The 22,910-nt window shown below is 39.5% G+C and overlaps 1 protein-coding gene across 4 annotated transcripts in view; it reads right to left on the reverse strand.

The window, feature by feature from the left end:
* Nucleotides 1–8,798: 8,798 nt before the first annotated feature.
* klf8 (Kruppel like factor 8) overlaps nucleotides 8,799–22,910 on the reverse strand; it is a 57,518-nt gene continuing 43,406 nt past the window's right edge. For 3 of the 4 annotated variants that reach the window (XM_067491561.1, XM_067491560.1, XM_067491563.1), the window contains 5 exons: nucleotides 22,239–22,505; nucleotides 21,898–22,132; nucleotides 17,179–17,290; nucleotides 15,420–15,559; nucleotides 8,799–14,816 (listed from right to left, as the gene is read on the reverse strand). In XM_067491561.1, coding sequence (XP_067347662.1) covers nucleotides 14,635–14,816; nucleotides 15,420–15,559; nucleotides 17,179–17,290; nucleotides 21,898–22,132; nucleotides 22,239–22,505 — 936 coding nt within the window. In that variant the 3' untranslated portion in view covers nucleotides 8,799–14,634. The remainder of the gene's footprint in view (nucleotides 14,817–15,419; nucleotides 15,560–17,178; nucleotides 17,291–21,897; nucleotides 22,133–22,238; nucleotides 22,506–22,910) is intronic. The other variant, XM_067491562.1, reaches the window with a different exon arrangement.

Below are 22,910 nucleotides of genomic sequence, written 5' to 3' on the forward strand. Positions count from 1 at the left end.
AACCGTGCCAGCAGGCATCTCTCCTGAGGCTGCATGACACAAAAGAACGGGTTGGTTTTGATGGAAGAAAAAAAAAAGTCACAATTAAGAGGGAATAATAAGACTAAGTATAAAAGTATAAAGGCAGAGAGGGTGGAGTCTCTCACTGTATTTTGCTGACAGGGAACGTAATCATTATGTTTATGCCAACATACTGTACATTCAACAGAGAGCCTCAGCGATTTGCCTCATCATCTGGGACAACACCTCTAATGTTAATACAAAACATACTGTACACCTGAAGAAATATTAGTTTGTCAGTGAATCTACTATACAGCATTTACCTATGTTCTTTTTTATTAAAGGGCATTAATAACATCTCCTGCATTACAGCCAATATTTGTACTTCCATAAAGGCTGACTGTCATGTTTAGTTATAAGAATAATGTCTAGAATTACATAAAACAAGAGTGGTACAAGTATTCATGGTCATGAGTCTAAACCATAATAATATTGGTGGTCCCTCTGACCTTTCCTCTAGCGCCACCAGCAGTTCAAAACACTCACCTATCTAAAGTAATATCTTCATACGTCACATGATTCCGCACATTTCTCCTTCTTTCCTTAGCCTTTATTTGTATAGCACTTTCCACACACACACACAAGTATCTCAAAGTGCTGTACAGCCATCAGCAAAGAACATAAAAACATTTAAACAATACATAAAAGTGAACAATAATAAACATAATAATAAAATGTACATAGTAATGAAGCAAGATAATAAATGTACATAATATAAAACAGATAATTAAATAATTAAAAAATAAAATAATCAAAAAGCATGAGCAAAAAAATATATCAGAAAATAACCATGCAGTTGGGGGAATAATAGATCATGTTTTTATGTATTTGTGACCTCTCCTGTCTTCCCACATGTTGACAGGTACTGAAGTTGGCAACAGCAGTGCTACACACCGTTCCCTGCATGTACCCAAATGACTCACCTGTTTATATAAAATCACTTGCTTTTCCATTTACTCTTCAGGTACATTTTCTTTGGCCACAGCTTGAACATTCACCCGGAGGCCTGGTGAAGCTGGCTGCTTGGCTTACTGCTCATTCCACAGTTGCAGCAGTAAAACTCCTGTTAAAACTTGTCTGGTTGATCCTGCAGTGCTGCCTGCTCTCATAAGACTTTAATATGTCTCTGGGGAAGAGACGGTGAAGTATACAGAGACTTTGGTGTGGATTGTGAAATGGAACTGTTGACATGAAAGTCTAAATAAACACTAAAACCATGTGGAAGTTGGAAGCTGTCCAGAGCTGTTACCCTCATCGTTTTAGATGTGATAGCATCTGCTGGAGAAGCCATACATTTTTGCAAACATTTTTGTAAAATATGCTCATCTGTCTATGATGTATGTATCTGTTCTAATAACATTTCATTATAAAGGAAAATTAGGAGACACAGGGGTTCACACTTACTGTAGGTATTTCACACTTCACAATGCATATGTTGATTGACCATCAGCAGAAATGCTTTTACTTGAGCAGATACTGAAATTGATTGATTGTTGATTTGGTTGCCCCTGATGAGACTTTTATTAGTAGGTAGGTGTGTTACTTCATCCAAACTGATTTAAGCACAGCTCTAATGAGCTGGAACAAGTGAATACACCTGCTTGAGCAGTAAGAACTTTTTTTAAGCCTTCCAACCAACAAGACCCCAGATACTTGCTGAGGTCCAGGAGGATGCAGAGTTTATGATATGATTGTCACAGACCTTCTGTGAGAGGAAAATTCAAAGAAAGATTAGTTTTTGTCTAGCCAGTTTCACAAAGGCATGACTGTGTTGACACTGAGAAGGATGAGAGAAGGATGATCAGAGAATATTCAGATCACCTGGTTGGACAGTTTTCTAAGAACAACAAAAAAGCACAATAATAAACCAACATTGTAATTATCTGTATCTGTTTTTACTATTAATTAAAATGCAATGCAAGGTTATTCCACATTTAGGTTGTGGATAGAGGGCAAAGGGAGCTGAGAGTTTCATACTATAAATGTCAGAAAACATAATGGTTTCAAGTTATAAGATATAAAAACAATGTAATATTAAATAGCATTTGGACAGCTTTCAACTGATTCAACTGAGAACAGCAGACTTCATGTAGTACAGTACTGAATGACTTGTTTCAACAAAAGCCAGAAAACATCTCTTGACATATCTGGGATGTTATTCCTTGGTTTGCTTCTTCAGGCATCTATAAGAATTCTTTTTCTTGGAACACTTGTGCAAAGGCCTGTTGACAACTTCAAAAGTAATAGTACATCAAACTGGGAAAACGAGATTTCAGAGATAATCAGACAAAGTGCACTCAAGGTGAGAATTCTTTTCATCACGTAACCCTATGTGAACCGCTTCATGATCTTGTCAACACGGCCTAACTGGTATCGCTGCATAAGTGCTGTTTTAACTGCTTACATTTATGAGCGCGTTGCAGGCGAACGCTATTTGCACATTTTGCCATACCCAGATGACATGTGAGAAGATGGAAGAAGGAAATCGGCCAACATAGCTGTCAAAACAACCCACAGCACCTGCAGACTTCAACTTGTCACTCAGACATGCAGGGATCAGCTGTATTGTTCACTGGGCTCTATGATTTGACTAAGAGCTGCTTGGACAAAACCCACCAAATCCGCAAAATATATGTTGTATAATTATGTAAAAACAACCTGTCTGTAATGATTGTCGTGCACAGGCAGCACAGAAGTATCACGCAAGATAACATCTGCAAGTCCTCTCTGTGTCTGTCCACGCTAGCTGCATTTTAGCAGTGCAGTCAGACATGTTTCTGTTCTCAGAAGTGTACACAGCCTCCAAGAAACCTTATCATCCACATCAGTTTTTTACAAGTTCAGTTACCTCTGGCCAATTGCCACCTGTCGGAAAGTGAGTTTCTAATTGTGGCAAGTAAAGGGCTTGTCTGATATTTAAAAAGATACGTAATTCAAGAGATACGAGAGGCGGGGGGGCATAAAGAAAACACAACAAAAAAACACACTGAATTTGTTCATCTGTGGTTCTGCTCTGTGCAGGGAGTCGACCCGTGTCAGTTCTACCAGTTCTGCCATAAACGTTTTTGCTAAATGGTCTGCACTTATATAGCGCTTTTCTACCTATTGGCACTCAAAGCGCTTTACACTGCTTCTTATTTACCCATTCACTCTCACAATCACACACACACTCATACACCAATGGGGGAGCTGCTATGCAGCTGGCCAACACTCACCGGGAGCAACTAAGTTGGGGTTCAGTGTCTTGCTCAAGGACACTTCAACATGTGACCAGAGGAGCCAGTGATTGAACCAACAACTGTGAGATTGGTGGACAACTGCTCTACCTTCCTGCGCCACAGTCGCTAAATGATAGATAATTATGGTAGTTGTAGGATCAGCAACTCAAAAAAAAAAAAAGTTTTAGTGTTGGTCTCTGCAGCTCATACAGTCTCACACACACATCCATTTTCAAGAAAGAAATAATAATGAAAATGTAGCCTAAAAGTAACCTAGATGCATTCTCCCCATCAACCCTATGCAAATACAGAATTTACACTCCTTACAAAAAGGTTAACTCACATAACAGAGATTCCAACTTTTTCTTTTCATGTGAAACTTGTCTGTACATTGTTACCTCAGAAACTACTTAGAGCTAAAAATGTAATCAAATAAAACCTAAACAGGGCTGAGAGTGTGTAAGGAGTGTGACACTGCAGCTTTAAGGTTTGTGCTACTATTCCTAAACACTGATGTTCTAAAGACTGTTTCAGATCCAGTTTAAAGGATAACTTTTGTCAATTCAATTCAATTCAACTTTATTTATATAGCGCCAATTCACAACAAAGTCATCTCAGGGCACTTTACAGAATAAAGTCAAGATTATAAAGATATATAAAGAGAACCCAACAATTCCCCCTGGAGCAAGCCATAGGCAACAGTGGAGAGGAAAAACTCCCTTTAACAGAAGAAACCTCCAGCAGAACCAGGCTCAGGGTGGACGGCCATCTGCCTCGACCGGTTGGGGTGAGTGGAAAGGGGAGAGAGAAAAGAACAGAGCAACAAAAAGCAATAACAAAACATCGGGCAGATTGGTAGGACCAGTAGCTGCACGCTGGAAGACACACAGCTTCAAAGCCGGGGGACACCTGCAGAAAGGGACAGAGAGAGGGGGACAGAGGAGGACAAAGACAACTACGGGAGAGAACACACAGAGTTAATGACATACAGTGGTGAGAATTGCGGGGTGAGAGGAGAGGAGAGATGGTCAAGAGGAGGAAAGGAGCTCAGTGCATTGGGGGGTGGGTCCCCCAGCAGTCTAAGCCTATGGCAGCATAACTATAACTAACTATATGCTTTATTAAAGAGGAAGGTTTTAAGCCTAGACTTAAATGTAGAGAGGGTCTGCTTCCCGAATCTGAACTGGGAGCTGGTTCCACAAGAGAGGAGCTTGATAGCTAAAGGCTCTACCTCCCATTCTACTTTTGGAAATTCTGGGAACCACAAGTAGGCCTGCATTCTGAGAGCGAAGTGGTCTACTGGGATGATATGGTGCTATGAGGTCTTCTATATATGATGGAGCCTGACCATTCAGAGCTTTATATGTAAGAAGCAGGGTTTTAAATTCTATTCTAAATTTAATGGGAAGCCAATGGAGAGAAGCTAGTGAAGGTGAAATATGATCTCTCTTGCTAGTTCCAGTCAGCACTCTTGCTGCAGCATTTTGGATTAATTGCAGGCTCTTTAGGGAGTTACTGGGGCATCCTGAAAGTAGGGAATTACAGTAGTCCAACCTAGAAGTAACAAATGCATGGACCAGTTTTTCGGCATCACTTTGAGACAGTATGCTCCTAATTTTGGCAATGTTCCGTAGGTGGAAGAAGGCTGTTCTAGAGATTTGTTTTATATGTGACTTAAAGGACAGATCCTGATCAAAAATAACTCCAAGGTTCCTTGCAGTAGTACTGGAGGCCAGACTTATGCCATCTAGGGTAACAATATGGTTGGACATCATATCTCTGATATTTTTGGGCCCAAATACTATGACTTCAGTTTTGTCTGAGTTTAAAAGTAAAAAACTGTGGGACATCCAGGCCTTTATGTCTTGTAGGCTTGAAGCTTTATTAACTGATTATTTTCATCTGGTTCCATAGATAAATATAGCTGGGTATCATCAGCATAACAGTGGAAATTTATGGAGTGTTTTCTAATAATGTTGCCTAAAGGAGACATATATAAAGTAAAAAGTATTGGTCCTAACACAGAGCCTTGTGGAACTCCATAGCTAACCTTTGTGTGCATGGAGGATTCATCATTAACATGAACAAATTGAAATCTATCAGACAGATAGGATTTAAACCAACCTAGTGCAGTTCCTGTAATTCCAATTTCATGTTCCAGTCTCTGTAATAAAATGTTATGATCAATGGTATCAAATGCGGCACTAAGATCTAACAGAACAAGTATAGAGATGAGTCCATTATCTGAGGCCATGAGAAGATCGTTGGTGACTTTTACCAGTGCTGTTTCTGTACTATGATGAACTCTAAATCATGACTGAAAGTCTTCATACAAATTATTCCTATGAAGGTGATCACATAATTGTTTTGCGACTACTTTTTCAATTATTTTAGAAATAAAGGGGAGATTAGATATTGGTCTGTAATTGGCTAAAACACCTGGGTCAAGACAGGGTTTTTTAAGTAATGGTTTAATTACAGCTACCTTATAGGCCTGTGGTACATAGCCTGTTTCTAAAGATAGATTTATGATATCTAATATGAACGTATCTATTAAGGGTAAAGCTTCCTTGAGCAGCTTAGTTGGAATAGGGTCAAGCAGACAGGTTGTTGGTTTAGATGAGGTAATAATTGAAGTTAGCTCAGAGAGATCTATGGGTAAAAAGCAGTCTAACAGGGATTGGGGCCTTATCCATGATTCTAGCACTGTTGAACATGAAGATCTATCTGTAATTTTTGGGGGGAGGATCTGGTGAATACTTTCTCTAATAGCTACAATTTTATTCATAAAGAAGGTCATGAAGTCATTGCTGCTCAAAGTTAAGGGAATAGTAGGCTCAACAGAACTATGGCTCTTAGTCAGCCTGGCTACAGTGCTGAACAGAAACCGGGGGTTGTTCTTGTTTTCTTCTATTAATGATGAATAATATGCTGTTCTGGCATCACTGAGAGCTTTTTTGTACGTTTTTAAACTATTTTTCCAGGCTAAATGAGATTCTTCTAACTTTCTGGAACGCCACTTCCTTTCTAACTTTCGTGTTTCCTGTTTTAAGTTGCGTGTTTGTGAACTATACCATGGAGATTGCCTCTGCTGATTTACTGCTTTCTTTTTTAGAGGGGCAACACTATCGAGTATTGTACGTGGTGAGGTTGCAGAATTGTCAACAAGATAATCTACTTGTGCAGAAGTAACATTAAGGAGACTACTTCCCATTGTATTAACATATGGTGAAGCAAATGATGAAGAAATAATTTCTTTAAATTTGTTGACAGCTTTTTCACTTAAGCATCTGCTATAGTGGAATTTTTCCCTAACTGCTATATAGTCCGTTATTGTAAATTCAAATGTTATTAAAAAATGGTCAGACAGAAGAGAGTCATTTTCTTAAAAAATTATTTGGAATGAAGAAACATGTCAACGTGGATCAGTGTGTCTAGCTGATGTGTTCTAAATAATTTTTGTAGAACAATGGAAGTCTATCACACTGACGAATTAGTGAAACCAGGCTGCAGGCTGACAACCAATCCAACGTCCGTAGAGAAGAGTCTGGCTTTAATGTCTGTATGGTGACTATAAAAAAATGAAAAAATGTATCCTTTAAAAACTTTTATACATTGTGTGTTTTCACTTGAATGCTTTGAGGTGGTTTCAAACTGATCTGAACCACTGTAAGCTGTTGCCCATTCCACTAAACTTAGATATGGCTGCCAATATGACGGATACAACACACATCAATTACTATATATCTGTCTGCAAAAGATTGTTTGGAAGCATTTCCCTCTGCTTTATGAAAACATTTTAAAGGATATATTCAAACATGTCAACTCAAGAGAACCAGTTCTCATTGTGGGAGGCAGGAACTTCGCCACATTGAACTGATTTCTTGGAAACAGGCAGTGAACTGGCATGAGAAAATAAATCAAGGAAGATAAAATACAGAATACGTGCATCAAACCCGAAATCTTAAAAGCACCAAAGGTTTGTAAATGGAATTTAGGTGCATTTAATTTTAATAATGTGTGTCTGTTCCCAATTAATCTGATGACTGGCGCTGTGTGTGTTAATGATTGGCTTGATCATGACTGCATGAGGCCAGTAACACACACACACACACACACAAGCTTTTATGACTTTGTTCATGAAGTTGATCAGTTATCATCTATTTGAATAGCACAGGAACTTTTATTTTCTTTTTTGTTAAAACCAAAGTCCATTTTGAAAAAGATCAATCTAAATTTTAAATGAGTTTATTACAGACCAGACAGATGTTTTAAGCTGCAACTTTACCTCAGATGACACTTCACTGGACTGGATGTTTTGGATCTTTCTTCACTCTGGTGCCCCACTCCCAGTTCTGCGCCAATCCTCTGGTGTAGCGTTCCCCCTTGTGGTGAACTGCTCAACTTACAAATGACTCAGCCCGCACTATATTGTCACTGTTATCTCCTCTGATCCTCAAAGCAACTTTCAGCCCAGAATGTATTTATATTAGCAATTAAAAAGCCAAATATAATGTTTCAGCTTATGACAGTCGATATCACAATATGAAAAAAGTCAAATTCACCTCCCACTCTTTCAGTTACATTCATAAGTATTTCGAAATTGTTTAAAATTACCTTGTTTAATAATCAAACTTGTCTTTGGTGACGCTTTTGAAACTGATGTGTTGGTTTGCCAACAACTTTGGCCCAGAGGGAAGTATCACCATCGATCTGCCGGGTAGGATAACATTGAATAGATTTTCATGGTACCAAGAAGGTTAATTCAAATCACCTCAACTATTTGTGCATCGGAATCTATGCAAAATGAACAGCATCCTGATAAGTAACTAGTGTGTTTGTGCATATTAGAAATTTCACTTTGGTTTCAAGAGGCTCTCCATGTATTTTACCCAGGTAAATACCAATAACGGGAATCACACTGAATCAATCATGAACAAATCTGAGAAAAGATCTCTACCAATATATGGCAAATACAAATGATAGGTGAAAGAAATGTACATGTGTAATTGTTATGTAAATCATAAGTAGGCTGCTTAATAAATGACATATATATGGAAAACTGTATGTACAGTATTTGATTATTATATTAATTAAATATACTCTGTTATTTGGGTTCAGTGTATTGATATCATTTAAAAACGGATTGTGTGGGAGCCATGTTACAGTAAATACAGACATTATTTATGATTATTCATCTATGTGATGGTGTATCAAAAGAAACCATTTCTGTGCCTGGTTGTTTTGTTACACAGCGTTCTGTATTGCCTACCTGAGCTGTGGTGTGTCCAGGCTGAGAGGGGTCTGCAGAGATGCGGACAATAATCTTAAAACGGCCCATAACCCTGAGAAGTGTGATGGATGAGCAGAGAACAGACTTAATGATTGTGCAGAATTAAATGACTGTTCCTTAGGTACGTTGAACTTCCTGAGCTGATGCAAATTATGGTAAATCCCTGTTTGAGATTATATTTAGGAGCATCAGCCAATTATAAGAAAGAACACAGACGCAACAGGAAATAAATTGCACCAAAAACATTTTTTATTCTATAAAAGATGAAGAAAGGGAGGGGGAAATAATCACAACTGTACAGGGAGAAACTGACTTTTAAACACCATGTGTCACAGTATCAAAAAGCTCACGTTTTCCTCACTGATCTTTACACATTTGTTCTGTACAAATACAAAAAAGAGAAAATTATTAATAATTGTATTATTATAATAACTGCATTGCACTGAGTAAATATAGTACTGGCCCATAAGTTACTGCATTCAATAGAAAATACCTAAAATTTCTGATTTGCAGAGAAAGTTAGTTGTGGTGAGTTGAGGCACTCGCACACAGATGGACACAAGTCAGCGATGTCACCCTCAGACATGAGCTCTATCCCGCTAAGGTGTCAGTCGGGACAAAGCTCTGTTTACAGATGAGCATTCCTGCTTTATACAGAAACAGAAAAATGAAGAAGTATACCAGGGAAAACAAGCTTGCTCAAACTGCAACAAAAACAACAGGAAGCAGGAAAAAAAAACACAAACACGTGCAGCAAGAAGACGTTGTCTGGGTCATCGTCAAGAGACATTTGAGGTGTAATAACTGACTAACCTCGTATTGGTGTGTGTTTTCATCTCTGTTTGCAAAATACCAGTGCAGCTCCATTTTTAGTTCCACAATGACCAATGCTCTGTGGAGTCATTAATCACAGAAACAGAAGGGACTTAGGATTTTGAGGGGTTATTTCCTCCAAATTTATAAAAACTAAATACTGCATACATTACTTCTACTGGTATCATGGAATGTTGACAGTTTGGGCTTTTGTTTTTGCAGGTTTTAGAATATCTGCCTCTGTCACTGCACAGTGGGGATGCTGTGCAGGGGTGTTTCAGCCAGAGAGGGCTTCACACTCAGCTCACTCATCATCATATCTCTATAGCAACTGAGCTTGAGTTAAGATCATTTCCTTAAACCTTTGGAAAATGTTCATAGATCCATTCATCTCTACTGTACTGTGGCGAAGGCAGAAATTCAGAGACAGAGAGAAAAGAAAGCTCGAAAAGTAAATAGTTAAGCTGTTCTATATTTAATCAAATTAACCCTGTCTCCTTAATAAAAGAAACAATACAATGTCAATGAGGAACTCAAGTCCTGCTGCCCTCACATGCTAATGTCTGTCCAGGTAGGTTCTGCAGGGGGGGGGGTTCTAACTGCTACTACTATGCTCAGTAGAAAAGGCGAACACTTCAGTTAACCCAAATAAAGAAACTATTATTTTTTTAACAATTGCAAAAACATGTTGTTGAACACTAACAAAAAATGTAATTTTTATCTATTATCACCACAGGAGCACAATTAAATTGTTTCAGCATGTGGGACCTGAGTAGGTTATTAACCGGTGACAGTATGATTTAGTTTTCTTTGTTAAAACATGACTCCTTCATTGTTTGAATTTCTATTGGGGAAAAGGCTCTTGTTATGTGTTACATTAATTATCTATATTTTATTAGGGAGTTTTGTTTGAATAAAGACTGGTTTTCCATAGGTTACTAAAGGTCTTTGCCTGATTTTTGTATTACAGAACAAGCTACTTATGTTTGAATCTACTATCTTTGCAACCTTTCAATTGACCGGTAATAAATATGAAGTTCATGTACACACACACAAAATAAGTTTCAACTCTGTCAACCCTGAAAATGTCTGAATACACCTAACGCTTGAGTGACACAACATATTCAATTTCACTGACTATATTATTCTTTATAAATCTTTTGCATCTGGTCTAATGCCAATAGATCAAGCTCTGATGCCTAATTAATCATTTTCTGACAAATTTCTCAGTGGAGTTGTTTTTTTCCAATTGGGTCATAAAGTTAGGGGAACTCCACTTTCTCATACACACCGACATGCTCACCAACGTCACTATAAGAAAACATGAAAGGCTACTCTCCATGCAACACAAGTGTGCACAACACAAGTGGGACCATTTTTTAAGAAACTACAAAATAAATGTATCATTAGATTTGAAAAATGAACACATGATAAAACACTTTTCATCAAACCAACTGAGGAAGAAGGAAAGAAATTTTTTCACATTATCTAGTCAGTGTTAAAAATAGAAATTCACCCGTTACATTTACTCTGCACATTTTGATTATATACATTTATGTACATAGATTTCTCTGAATTATTTGTAATTTTCCTTTATGTCTTTATCAACAGTTTACAAAAGAAAGAAAATTGGATTCAAATGCATATACTCTTCTAGAAAGATGTGCTTAGTAACTTTTTAGTTTTTTTAGTTGAAGCAGAGGGGGAGTATTAAGAGAGTCTTACTCTGCACTGCAAAAAAGTGAAAACAAAAGGAAAACTCCCTCTAAATAAGTAGCTGAATTTAGCTGAGATGCTTAAAGTTCTCTTTTTTTTTCCGAGTTACAAAATGAAATTAGATTCAGCGACCTGCTAAGAGGGATTTTTTTGCAGCGTGCAGACCAAATAACAATCTGCCCTGTTCATGTCATGCACTCAGCTCACAGGAGGCCTGCACGTTCATCTCAGTTATCACTGCATGAAAAGTCAGATGTATAATGTTTTGCTTTCACCTATTAGCTTTTGAAATGACAACAGAAACAACTCTGAATGGCTAATAGGACAACAATGCCAAAGCCTTTTTCTTCTACTTTTCTTTCATTTTGTTTTAAAAAGGGACCAATCAGGGTAGTAACATGTGCTTTCCATTGATCACTTACTCAGCACCTCACTTCAGAGGTCACATGTATAGGAGTTCCTCTCTACTTGTTCACCCCAGTCACAAATCTTTCTGAGAGTGGTTTCTGAGGCTTTGTTCAATGATCAACAGTACAGCACTTCCTGACCTCCCTTTAAGCTCCTTGTTACAACTTGTGTGAGCTGTACCAGCCAATACTCTGTGACTGAGTTCAGAACAGCGCTTAGAGCGAGGTCTGCGTAATGTTGCATAATCAAGTTCAGCCCAGATCAGGTGCTGAAAAACAGCCCACGTAAGACATGGATACTGTGGATTAGAGGGCAGGGATGGGGGGGGTCAATCTTTTTCCAAAGGTTTAGTTTGGAAAATGTGCTATTTAGGTTTATATTTCAGCACAGTGTGGTTATAGTAGCAAGGTTTTAGACATTAGAAATTAGGAGAAGATGCATTAAAATGAGATTCTCGGTTAAAATTAACACATTTCTTTTGAGGCAATGCTACAATGGAATCAAACTCAAGTTGAAAGAGAATTGACCCCCAGCCCTGTAGAAATCCTAGTGAGGAGAGCGCTTAGTTTTCCCGTAGGTCAAACCCCAGGCACTACGGACCCGTGGCAGCCCAACACAGTGCCTGGTTCCTCCCAGAACCACTGGCAGATTACCTGCTTGCTGTGGATTTTCACTGGCAGCCATGTTGGTGCCACAGTTCTACTGCTTTGGATTTTTGGACTGTCAGATGCTTCACTGCAACATTCTATAATCCATTAAAACTGATATGATTGTACGGATTGTAAGCACTTCCTTAACTTTATATGAGAAGTGATTTTCACTTGTGCCATCTTTGAAAACTATTTTTTTAAATGCAATTGCAAAAAGCAATTCAGTTTATTCCCTGCCATTAGCTCCTAAAAAGTACACAATATAACATTCTGAGTAGAAGCCTAAACAGACTAAATATTTTGCCAGAAATGGTCTTGTCTGATTACTAGACCGCTTCCCAGTTACAATGGGGTGTAGCTTCCTGGTTCTGTCCAAAATAAGAACCTTTCATCACTGTGAGGAACAGCCTTTTCCTTTAGAAAGCAATGAAAACACTGCAAAGACTGGGTTCTTATGGACAAACATTGTAACAGAGTTAGAATTAGAGGTCCATAATAAATTCTGGACTAAATCTCGTCTGCCAGTGGTTCTGTTTTCACCCTTACAGATTGACTTCAGTTATTAAGGCTCAACGGGCAAGAGGTAAAAGAAGAACAAGTGCCCGGAACACACTCATAAAAGTTTTAAATTCTGATGCGTTTATCTCAAAACATGCACAGTCGCGCACACACACACACACACACACACACCAATACACTTGAACAGTACACTCAAAAAACACACACACGCACTCAGAAAAGCTCCCCTATTCCCTGCATTTTGCTTGTAATCTCAAACTATTTGTTACTCCTCTGTCTTTTTCACAGCATCAGAACAAAACAAAAGGATCTGAAATCATTTGTTTAAAAAAAAAGTGACATATTCTCAAAATAGCCAAACGTGGCAAAGGAGAAAAAAAAGAAGTCAGAACTGAAGGCATTAATTCATAAAACAATAGCAACAAATATGCATAAAAAGCAAATACTGTTATCGAAGAAGGATCGAAAAAGTGTGTGCAGGGGGAGAACATGTAAACAACAATAATATGATTGATACACTGAAAAAACTAATGAATCTTTATAAAGTTCACAGTCTCGTAGCTCCATGTACCAGGGGGGAGGGGGTGGGGCCTGGGGAAGGATGCAGGGGTGATAAAGTGGGATCAGGACAAAATAAACTACTTTTAGCTTCAGACACCTAAGACATGTTTGCCCAGGAGGAAATATATGTTCTTGATGTCACTTCAGCTGCTGTGAAAATGCGCGCGCACACCCACACTTCACTGCAGTTTACTAAAATCCTTATCTAAAAGCTGTGACATTTAAAAGTGGAATAATCCAACTAAGATTGTGTTGCTTTAGCCCTTTTTCCAAATAGAACCAAGAACTAAATGTTCTATTTGCAAATGTTTAGAAGATCGGGCAAATAAATTAATTTACATATATTTATTCCCAGGTTCACTCTTTAACCACATTAAGGAGCACTTCCTTTGGAGCAGGAAAAATCACTCAGAATGTGTTTGGGAAACTGTAAAGCATTTTTGGTACCAGCTGAGAAATTTCCATAGTTCCCATTGAGTATAGTTTTAACTAATGAAATCTGGCATCAAATGCCTGGTTAGAGTTGCAGTTTTATTTACCTATTCTTTCACGTCACACTTTCTGATCATTTTTGTTTTTTCCTTGCGCTTCCTCAAAGCCACAGAAAAAAGGTAAAGTTTTGAGTTCATTCAAAAGTGGTAAAAAAAATGGTAAAAGTTCTTGTGGTGACAAAGGGTAATTTGAGTCATTTTTTGGGTGTCACCTTTGCCTCCAAAAATACTTCAAATATAAATTTTTTGTTTCACACAACTTTAAATGCTGGATGTGTAGAAATTAAAAAATATTTTTAAAAGCAGCTGGAGAGACATCCATTTTTATAATTCCTCTTGTAGATTTAATGTACAAATACACACGTCATTCCTCCTCGTCTCCATTTAAATGGATGGAACCATGTGAAGAATGGATGGATGAACATTTGGATGGAAGAATGGATGAACGTCTTTTTGTCCATCCTTCTCTTTTTGTCAAGGAAATGTGTGTTGCAAAAAGAGGGGTTGAGTAGGAGGATTTAAGGGAGAAGGTTGTTCTTAGGGGGGACAGGTGTTAAGTGGACGGTGGTGATGATGATGATGATGATGATGTGTTGAAACATAAATAGTAAAAATCCTGTAACCTCCAATGTGCAGTGCACACACACCTGATGTTCCTGTGATTTCAAGATGAAGAGTAGGAGGCTGGAGGTACAGAGTGTTTTGTATCTGCAGCTGGGGCTTAACATCCTGATAGAGTGGGGTCAGCGGAGGTGAGGAGGGAACCAAGAAGCTGTATGCAGCAGGTACTGGAGGGGGATTCTTGTACAACATGTGCTATGAGGGCCTTTTAGACATCAGCAAGGAAGAGGTTGGTTTGTGGGGGAGACAGATGAGGAGTCGGGGGAGAGGGAGGAGGTCAGAGTTCACATCATGACGTGGCGACGGCGGTGCAGGGAGAGGTGGTCAGACCGGGAGAATGAGCGGTCGCACTCGGTGCAGCGGAAAGGTTTGATTCCTGTGTGCTTGCGGAAGTGCCGGGTCAGCTCATCAGAACGCGCGAAGCGCCATGTGCAGCCCTCCCAGGTACAGTGGTAGGGCTTCTCTCCTGGAGGGAGGCAGGAGACAAGGAGGAGAGTAAAGGTAGAGGAACGGATGGGCGGAAGGAACAGAAGGAAGGAAAGATGAGGAAGCTTAGGTGCATGAGTGATTAACAAAACATCCATTATTATCACAACCATGTGATTCAGCTTATTTAGCCATTTACTGTATTTTCCAGAATTCATAACTTAGCTCAGTAATGCTGGTCTTTCTCCCCCTTCTACATTGTCTTTTCACTGTAGGATTATTATATGTTGGTAGATCACAGAAGCATTTTACCCACTGCTCATACCGGTTAGAACAATGGGGAGCTCTGCACAAACATTCCGCTATGACCTGCTCAAGTCTCCTTTTACCTAAACAATAGTCGTCCCTGTATTACGGAAATTCCCCACCTCAGTACAACGAATCAATCACACCTGCTAATAATCTAGTTACTTTACGTAGTCACATTTTATTGGATATTTTCAGAGGAGAAGTCTTTACTTAGGGTAAAACTGGAAAAATAATCTTATTGCAGCAATATTTACTTTCATTTATCGGCAAAATAAAACTGGCAGATGTGATGGATTTTGTCATGGTGTTAGTGTTTGTTTAGCTCAGGTCTCACCTGTGTGTATCCTCCTATGGGCTTTTAGGTGAGAACTTTTGGTGTAAACTTTTTTGCAGCCTTCATAGTCGCACATGTGGATTCGTCTCCTCTTGATATCCGGCGAATCTGGATCAACAGGCTCTGAGTCCATAGCACATCTGAGAAAGGACCCGGACGAGTGAGTGGTGCTCATGAGAGCATCATCAGGGAACTTCAAGGTTCAAAGAAAACCATCCTGTTTCCTCTAAAAAGGATTTCTTTGAACTTTGAATACTTATCATATTTCAACATACACTGTGTTTTTAGATACAAATATGCCAGCATATAATAGATCATGTAAATGTATAGTTATTACTTTACAAAGTGACTTAAAAGCACAGACAAGTTTGTTTTTAAAAATGTTTTACAATAAATTATTACTCACAGTATGTTTGCATATTGTTTTTAGTTGCCTGTAACTCTGTAACTGTGATGCGGTTTTAGTTTTTAACCTCAATAATGTATAATCTGCCTTTTAGGAGCATTTTATGTGTTTTTGTGTCACCCTGCTTCAGGTCTATTTGAGTGTTGTATGGGCCACAGGGGGGAGGCAGAGAGTCACACAGTGTTTGACACAGCTGCACAACTGCTTCCACATATATGCTACCGTATCTCGGTTTCTCCGATTCCCTGTCTCATCTTCCTTCTGTTTAATCTCCCAACACTTACAAAAAGGGAATCTAACAAACTTAACCAATCCAGTCTTTTGTCTGTGTCATTCTGTTTCTATCACCGCCTCCCTCTTTGATTACATCTCTTTGACATGTATACTTTGTGACACTCTTATTTATTCTATTTTCAATATGCATGTCAGGATCCCTTTGTCAATAAAGTTGACTTTTAAAAACAATGTTCTCCCTAGCCATTTTACAAGGAGGTGTGATGGCAAACTGCATTACGTAACCTTGTTTATACCCCAGTTCTGGGACAGCCCTGCCCAGCAACACACACACAAGTAGAAACACACACACAGAAACACTTGCTCACTATTTTTCTTAACCATTTTCTCTTTCTGTCTCTCTCTCTATCACAAACACATACAGGCTAACCGTCTACATCCACACCCTGCATTTCTGTTACACTCAAGCAGCCTCACCCACTGGGTGTGGCTGAAGCCACGACCTGATTTACGGATACACACAGACGTGTACAAGTATTGCTGCCTCCACTGTTACACGAACCCTCACTCTGCAGGAGCCTCACAAAGCAAAACAAACAACTTTCGTATTTCCACAATTTGTAGAGGACCAGATCCTCATTTATGAAGTTTGTCCACACAAAGCATGTTTTTCTCTCTCACTCACACACACACACACACACACACACACCCCAAAGACATGCACACACTTGTCTCCTGTGATATAGCCAGGGCGTCTCCAATGTGCTCTGCACAGAGGGTTATATAAAGTTATATAAGTGTCCAGTCATAGCAGCGATGCAGTAATGTAATTAGTCAGGAAGCTGCAGGCCAGGGAAGTGGTCCACACAAAGACCGCATTTCCCATAAACCCTGCTGTGTATTAGTGTCTCTCTCCCCAGCCCTGCTGGCTGGTATCACAGTCTTTACAGTCAGATGACATCACGCATGGTTTATATCTATGTCACGTCAGCAGTTTGCACAGAATTACCTGTGTACAGTTTATATGTATACATGTAATATTCTTGCATGTAAACCATGTATTTTGAAGTGTTCCTAAATACAGCATATTTTCTGTGTGCTTCTGTAGCAGGACCTCACCCTGTGTCGAGGCTCTGGGCACTGAGGGAGGCAGATCCAGACTCTGTACCGCTCTCTGCATCACTGTCACTCTGATACTCCACTGGAGATGTTGAACCTGGCTTAATACGAACTACAGAGAATGGTGGTAGAGGGAAAGGAGGGTACAAATAGGAAGAACAGATGGAAATTCAGACAGATGGAAAGGAATTGAAGAAGAAAAAACATAGGACATGAGGCCAATTGAAATCAGGAAATGGAAGAAGCAGAACAAAGAGGAGTGAGAACATAAAACAAGGAGAGGAGGAGTGGAGACAGACAAAAGAAAACAGTAGGGGGTTAATAACTTCTTAACAACAATGCCAGGATTACAAAAACTAACTAGCAAGACAAAGATGTGCTCCAAGTGTTTTAGCATATTTCTGTTTGGAGTTTGGTGTGGTCTGCAAGGCTGCAGAGCTGAAAGATTGAAATTGTGGCCAAAAACTCCATGTTGGATTTCTGTGCATGTCTCCTCATTTCTACATCTAAACATGGTTTATTCTTCATTTTCTGTCAAGAGAAACTTGTCCAAGACATCTTTTCTTTCCCATTTTAACCTTTTACAATGTCCAACCAAGAGAAGGACCATGCAAACTGTTAATGAAAAACATTTTACAGAACTCATTGACAATGATAAACAGCAAAAAACTGAAGGCTTTTAGAAGCTGCCACTGGTTGCCCACAAGTTTTGGAAAGCTCTTATGAGTGATATTTTTCATCATTTTAAAGTTTCATTCTTGAATTATTGATAACTCATGGGTAAAGGCTCATGAGATATTTTTGATATTTTCAACTGAACATATATTCTGAGGAAAAACAGCCAGTCTAAAAAAATCAGGCCTCTCACACTGACATCACATAAGATCATGTGCTGCTATAGTTTATTTTTATTTAATCAACAATGTATCAAATTACTGCTTATATGGCATGTAAAAGTGTTGATAAGACCCACAGGTTAATATTGGCCAACTCTACAGTTCTTCTTTTAGCTCACTTAAGACCAGATGATCTCTGCCCAGTTGAGAAAGATTATTTAGTTTTATCTCACCCTGTGTCAATCAGGTTTCTCTCTTCTCCACCAGTTTTCTGTTTTTCAGAAGCAATATTACCAATGTGTAAAACATGAGCAAACAAAGAACAATTTGTGCATCCAAAATCAGAATAAGAAAATGTATTATTTAGTCTGAAAATATAATGAGTGAAAACCAAAGTGCTACCTCCCCTGTTTTATCTGCAGGAATGTGGTTGCCATACTGCTCAAAGTCCACCCAGCCTGGAAAGACCAGGGAGGGGTGGGGCAGTTAGAAGGGTGATGCAAGGAATTTGGGTGTGTGTGTGTGTGTGTGTGTGTGTGTGTGTGTGTGTGTGTGTGTGTGTGTGTGTGTGTGTGTGTGTGTATACCTTGGTGTGGGAAGGGGCACACACACAGCAAAAGAAGTGTTCTTTGTTTCTAAAGTCAATTAAGCTACTCCCCCACCCCACCTCTCCGCCATTGCAGACCTTCTTTATCAAAGGCAAGACGTCCCATCTCCTCTCCACCCCTGCACCCTCTCCTCCTCATCCTTCCTCACTCGTGCAACATTACCAACTCACCACCTTCCCTCCAACCTCCACCTCACTTCTCTTACTCTATTTGCATCTATATACCCAGCCTTCAGCCTTCTACTTTTTCTCCCACACAACACCACGGTGCATAAACACTAAACGTCACCTGCCTGCTGCTTGATCTCTTTGCATGTACAGGAAAAAAACCCAAAAAGTATCAAAGTTCCCATCTTGTTCTTTTGCTGTGTCTCCCCCTCTCTCCCCTTGCCTCGCTCATGTCTTCACTCTCTGTTTCTGTTTCTCTTCTGCAGCACTCCTTGCTGTGAAATGCTGTAGCAAAACAGGGTTTCAGTTTGGGCTACGGGAACAGGCAGCTCCTTCAGAGACAAATGAACCTTCAGAATGCACCAGGTCCTATTCTAGGAGGATTTAGATAATGCAGCTATACTGCTGACTGTGTGTTCCTTTGGATGGGCTTAACTGGTTGTAATAACAACCGATAGATTTGAAGGTCAAAGGTGACAAAAATAAAGTTGTAACATGTACTACAATTATAAAGAGCCATTTGACACCAGACAACAGACAAAAGTGTAGTTTTGTTGACCTCAAGCATTGACGCAGATGTCCAAGGTGTGTCAGGACATCACATTACTTTTACAGTAGGTGTGGTTACAGGTTTGTGCTTTCAAACAAACCTCTTTTCACTTAGGTCTTAAGTTCTTCTTCAGTGCCAAGAGATTACTGTAAACACTTGCTGACATTTACAGCCACTGATTCAAGCAAACAGTGTCCAAACACAGCTTCAAATGTTTCATGACATGACATCATAACATCATTTACATGATGGAGCTCCTTTTGAATTTCAAGGATGGGAGTCAGATAGCGTTTCAGTTATAAAGAGAGGGAGGCTTTCAAGACTGAAAGATTCGATAGTCTCTATATAGTCAGATGTGCATAATATTTCCCTCCTAGAGCCTAATGAACATTTCTAAACACATCATATAGTCCCATAACTGAATACAACCCATTCTTATGTCTGTTTTTTGAGATGATTAAAATGCATCCAGGGAAATGACTGAAAGCCAGTTTGAGTCAGGGATAGGGTAAATAGTAGTAAATAATGTAAGTTACACTAGTCTGTGACACAAGAACATGTGCTGAACTACACTCTGAACACCACAGATTGTTGTGGCCAAACAGCCTGAGAGCATCTTCAAGCCAATTTATGCGATTTCTGTGGGACTGACTGAGAGTCACTGCTTCCCTGGTTTACATTCCTGAGTCAAAGCTGCGCCAGTTTGGAATAGAAACCAAGGTAAAGTAATTTACATTTACTAAAAGACTTTACTGCAGTTTGTGAGAAGGGTGGAGTTCTGTTTTTCCAGCGAGTCTGAGCAAATGTTGAGCTTCTCATCATGTTTACTCAGGAATGGTTTACACCTCCTTTAACCTCTTGGTTTATCATAGTTTAATCAATTGACTGGATAACATGAAGTGTTTCAGGCTTACAGCTGACATGATGACAGCAGGACATGCTTTGACGTCTCCACTTTTCTAACATGTGTTAATTAATCAGCACCTCCAGGATTTTGTGGCTGATTTCACAGCCTTCCTAAAAAACACTGACGCATGTTGTGATGTTTATGTTTAAATGGCAAGGTCATGCAGAATTCATAGGGGATTGGCTGAAGTGATTGTTGCAATTGCAAAATTCATCACCTTTTCACAAACAGTAATCCGAGTTTAAAGAGAAGGTCAAGACATTTGAGGAGAAGAATTTGACTCAGTAAAAGGGAAAGAAATGTCAAATTGTTAGTTACTCAGCAACATATAGAGCAAGTTCCTATTTTGATTAATGTGCCATCTTGAAACGTCCCCCAGTAAAATATTAGTGGATGGAATCAGAAATGTTGACAGATGAATTTCAAGCAGGGACATTTTTTCCACATTTCTGAGTTTCCTCATCAATCATCTGGCACATATGGAGAGCACCAGAATGACAAAGACAGGCAGGCAGGCTGAAAACATGTCTAACATAACCCTGACTGCAAATACACACCATCTCTCTCAGGAGACACACCGTACTGAGACTAAAAGCTATCCAGAAGAGACGGTATGAGCGAGATTGACAGATCTGATGGAAATACATTGGTGTGTCGAACAGGCAAAGACAGGAAAACTGACTATGGACAGGAAAGATGTAGTAATGTGGCCAAAATTTAAGCAACCACTCGCAGTGCTATGCACCACCTCAGTGTCCTGTTTCAACACGATGCATATGACATTAAAAGAAGACAGATGCTCTAAGAATGCTGTTTCAGTTTGACTTCAAACATCTTTCTACCAAGGGATGGATGATGCTAAATGATACACTGAACAAGCAATACAGAAAAATATCCAATTCACCCTTTGGTGATATTAAACGCAAGATGTAGTACTGGTACTGAAAATGTGTTGTAGTAATACTAGTAGGAAATTATATGATTTAAACACCAATTTCAAGACACCAATTTCACGCACAGGAGGAACTCTGGTGCAGCACAACATAATATACTGTAGGTAACATGATATATAACTTAAAATAAGGTAATAGTTGTGTCTTGGAATCTGAACCTCTTTGGGATACTTTAGTTGAATATTTACCTGGACTCTTCAACTATGACTCACTAGAAACTCCCTTATTATTATCCTTTAATAGCTGGATGTGCGGCTCACGTCAGAAGACATGTCATCGGTTGACAAGTGGGGAAGTCAAGGCACAGTAGTCAGCTGAGGGAACAAGTTTGAAAATAGTACAGTGGCTTAATCTGTCACAATACATGACTCACTGCAGCCAGTGTGTAGCTTTATGCAGAAAGTAGCACAGGAGGCAGTTTTGACACTTGACATAATGTCAGTATGGTTTGAACCTTGCTGAAGCTGTGGTACTAATAACAAGGTTAATGTGTGAAGTGTTCATTATCCTTTGGCTGTTCTGTAACCATCTTATTCATCCACCCACGTGTTTTATAAGCTTTTTTAAATTATTAAAAAGGTCATGCATTGTCAATAAACACAAGAACAACAGACTAACTCACACTTCCATGTAATGTGACAAAAGAGGGGTAACATATTAATATTCCAGCTGTCCACTCTTTCCATTGAACCACTCACCAGATCCTTCTGAGCGCCCGTCGCTGCCAATGAGCGGCACTGTAATGGCTGCTGTGGCGACGCCATCAGTAGGCATTGTTGTGTAGACAACAGGCAGCGACTGCACCACCACAGGGATGGTCTGCAGCTGGCCCACCTTGCTGGGCATGCTGACAGAGGGGATTGTATGTATGACGTGGAGGATCTGTTGGCCCCCCGCACCTTGCGTGGCCAAGATGGAGCCCGGAGAAAGGACCTAGAAGGACAAGAGGAGGCAAATATGATTGGCCACTCTAATTCTGCTGTGGACACTGTCTGATGGCTTCAGTATGACAATGGAGGGGATACAAGTTTGTAGTTACCATGGAGCCTATGGATTGTACCGCAGAGGGAACTGGTGTGGCTGACAGGCTGGGCTGGGTCACGGCACTGCTGGGCGCAGGCTTAACTGTGGTGCTTGTTGTTGAAGCAGGGAGCGAAGAGGAGCGGGGCTTGTTAAGGGACAGGTCAACGGGTTCGGTCTGGACCTCGGCAGGGGCCGGCTGAGGCGAAGAGGGCTCTGTCTTGCAAAGTGGCGACTCAGACTTTACCTTCAGGTCTGTCGGCTGTGCGCAGTTGACATCTGCCTGCTTGAGAGGATTTGGGTGGGGGCAATAACATGTAAAAGAAGTTAGAACTAAAACATAAACCTCCAAGAACTATATAGCTGTATTTACATCATTGTGTTATTCCATTAGCAGTTTCTTGGGTTAGGGTGAGGCAGGCTTTATTTCACATTTTGCACACTGACTTCGAAAATTAGACGATTAACTAAATACAAGTTATTACTCTGAAAGGACAGCCCAGATAATGGTAAACTGGTGTGTTAATTAGGCCGATTTAGGTGAAGCATGCCAATAAATATTAATACATGCTGCTTTATTTTTTAAATAGCCACCAGAAGCCAAACAAGCAAAACATAACATAATAATTTCATTATTTCCTTCTGTGTTGTGAAACTGATTAAAGGAAACTTGACAGGTTTGTTTAACAGT

This window comes from Channa argus, chromosome 22, assembly GCF_033026475.1.
Source record: "Channa argus isolate prfri chromosome 22, Channa argus male v1.0, whole genome shotgun sequence".
Taxonomy (NCBI): Eukaryota; Metazoa; Chordata; class Actinopteri; order Anabantiformes; family Channidae; genus Channa; species Channa argus.